Source organism: Gekko japonicus, unplaced genomic scaffold, assembly GCF_001447785.1.
Source record: "Gekko japonicus isolate JY-2015 unplaced genomic scaffold, Gekko_japonicus_V1.1 scaffold88698, whole genome shotgun sequence".
NCBI lineage: Eukaryota > Metazoa > Chordata > Lepidosauria > Squamata > Gekkonidae > Gekko > Gekko japonicus.
In genome coordinates, this window is record NW_015252547.1 from 1 (window position 1) to 498 (window position 498).

Genomic DNA, 498 nt, shown 5'->3' on the forward strand with positions numbered 1-498 from the left:
CTCTCAGCTACCAGGTTCTGCTACCTCCCTGTTGGGTCCTCCAGAAACCAGCCGGCTCCGAGCCCCCGAAAAGCCTCTCCCGGCAGCCATGGAAGGGTATTTCTCTGCGGTCCGCAAGATGGAGCACACGGTGATGTTCCCCAGCCTCCTCCGAGAGGTCTCCTTAGACGAGCACGACGGCGGGTTGGAAGCGGACTTGGGGGAGGGAGACCTGTACGAATCCTACACCCTGCTCAAATCCATCAAGCAGATGGCCGAGGGAGGCCTCTTGTCCGTGGCCACCCAGACTTCGCCCATCGCCCCCGGCCTGAAAGAACAGAAGGGCCAAGAGGGAGCCGACCTCGAAGGACTCTTCTGCTATCACGTCTCGGGCTTGTACCGGGTGCTCACGCGGCTCACCGAGCGGGCCAAGACGGTGACCTCCAGGTACAACCAGATCATGGGGCAGATCAACCACAGCGAAGTGTCTCTCGGCTGGTGAGGGACCTGAAAGGTGAG

General features: G+C 61.4%; 1 protein-coding gene across 1 annotated transcript; it reads left to right on the forward strand.

Moving 5' to 3' along the window:
• Nucleotides 1-10: 10 nt before the first annotated feature.
• Nucleotides 11-488, forward strand: LOC107125454 (mid1-interacting protein 1-B-like). Its single transcript, XM_015428874.1, has one exon. It carries the CDS (start codon nucleotides 89-91, stop codon nucleotides 479-481), a length of 393 nt encoding a protein of 130 aa, XP_015284360.1. The 5' UTR covers nucleotides 11-88; the 3' UTR covers nucleotides 482-488.
• Nucleotides 489-498: the final 10 nt, after the last annotated feature.

What these genes read in the sequence shown, in the direction of transcription:
- LOC107125454 (XM_015428874.1), top strand. Translation starts at nt 89, where the DNA reads ATGGAAGGGTATTTCTCTGCGGTCCGCAAGATGGAGCACACGGTGATG.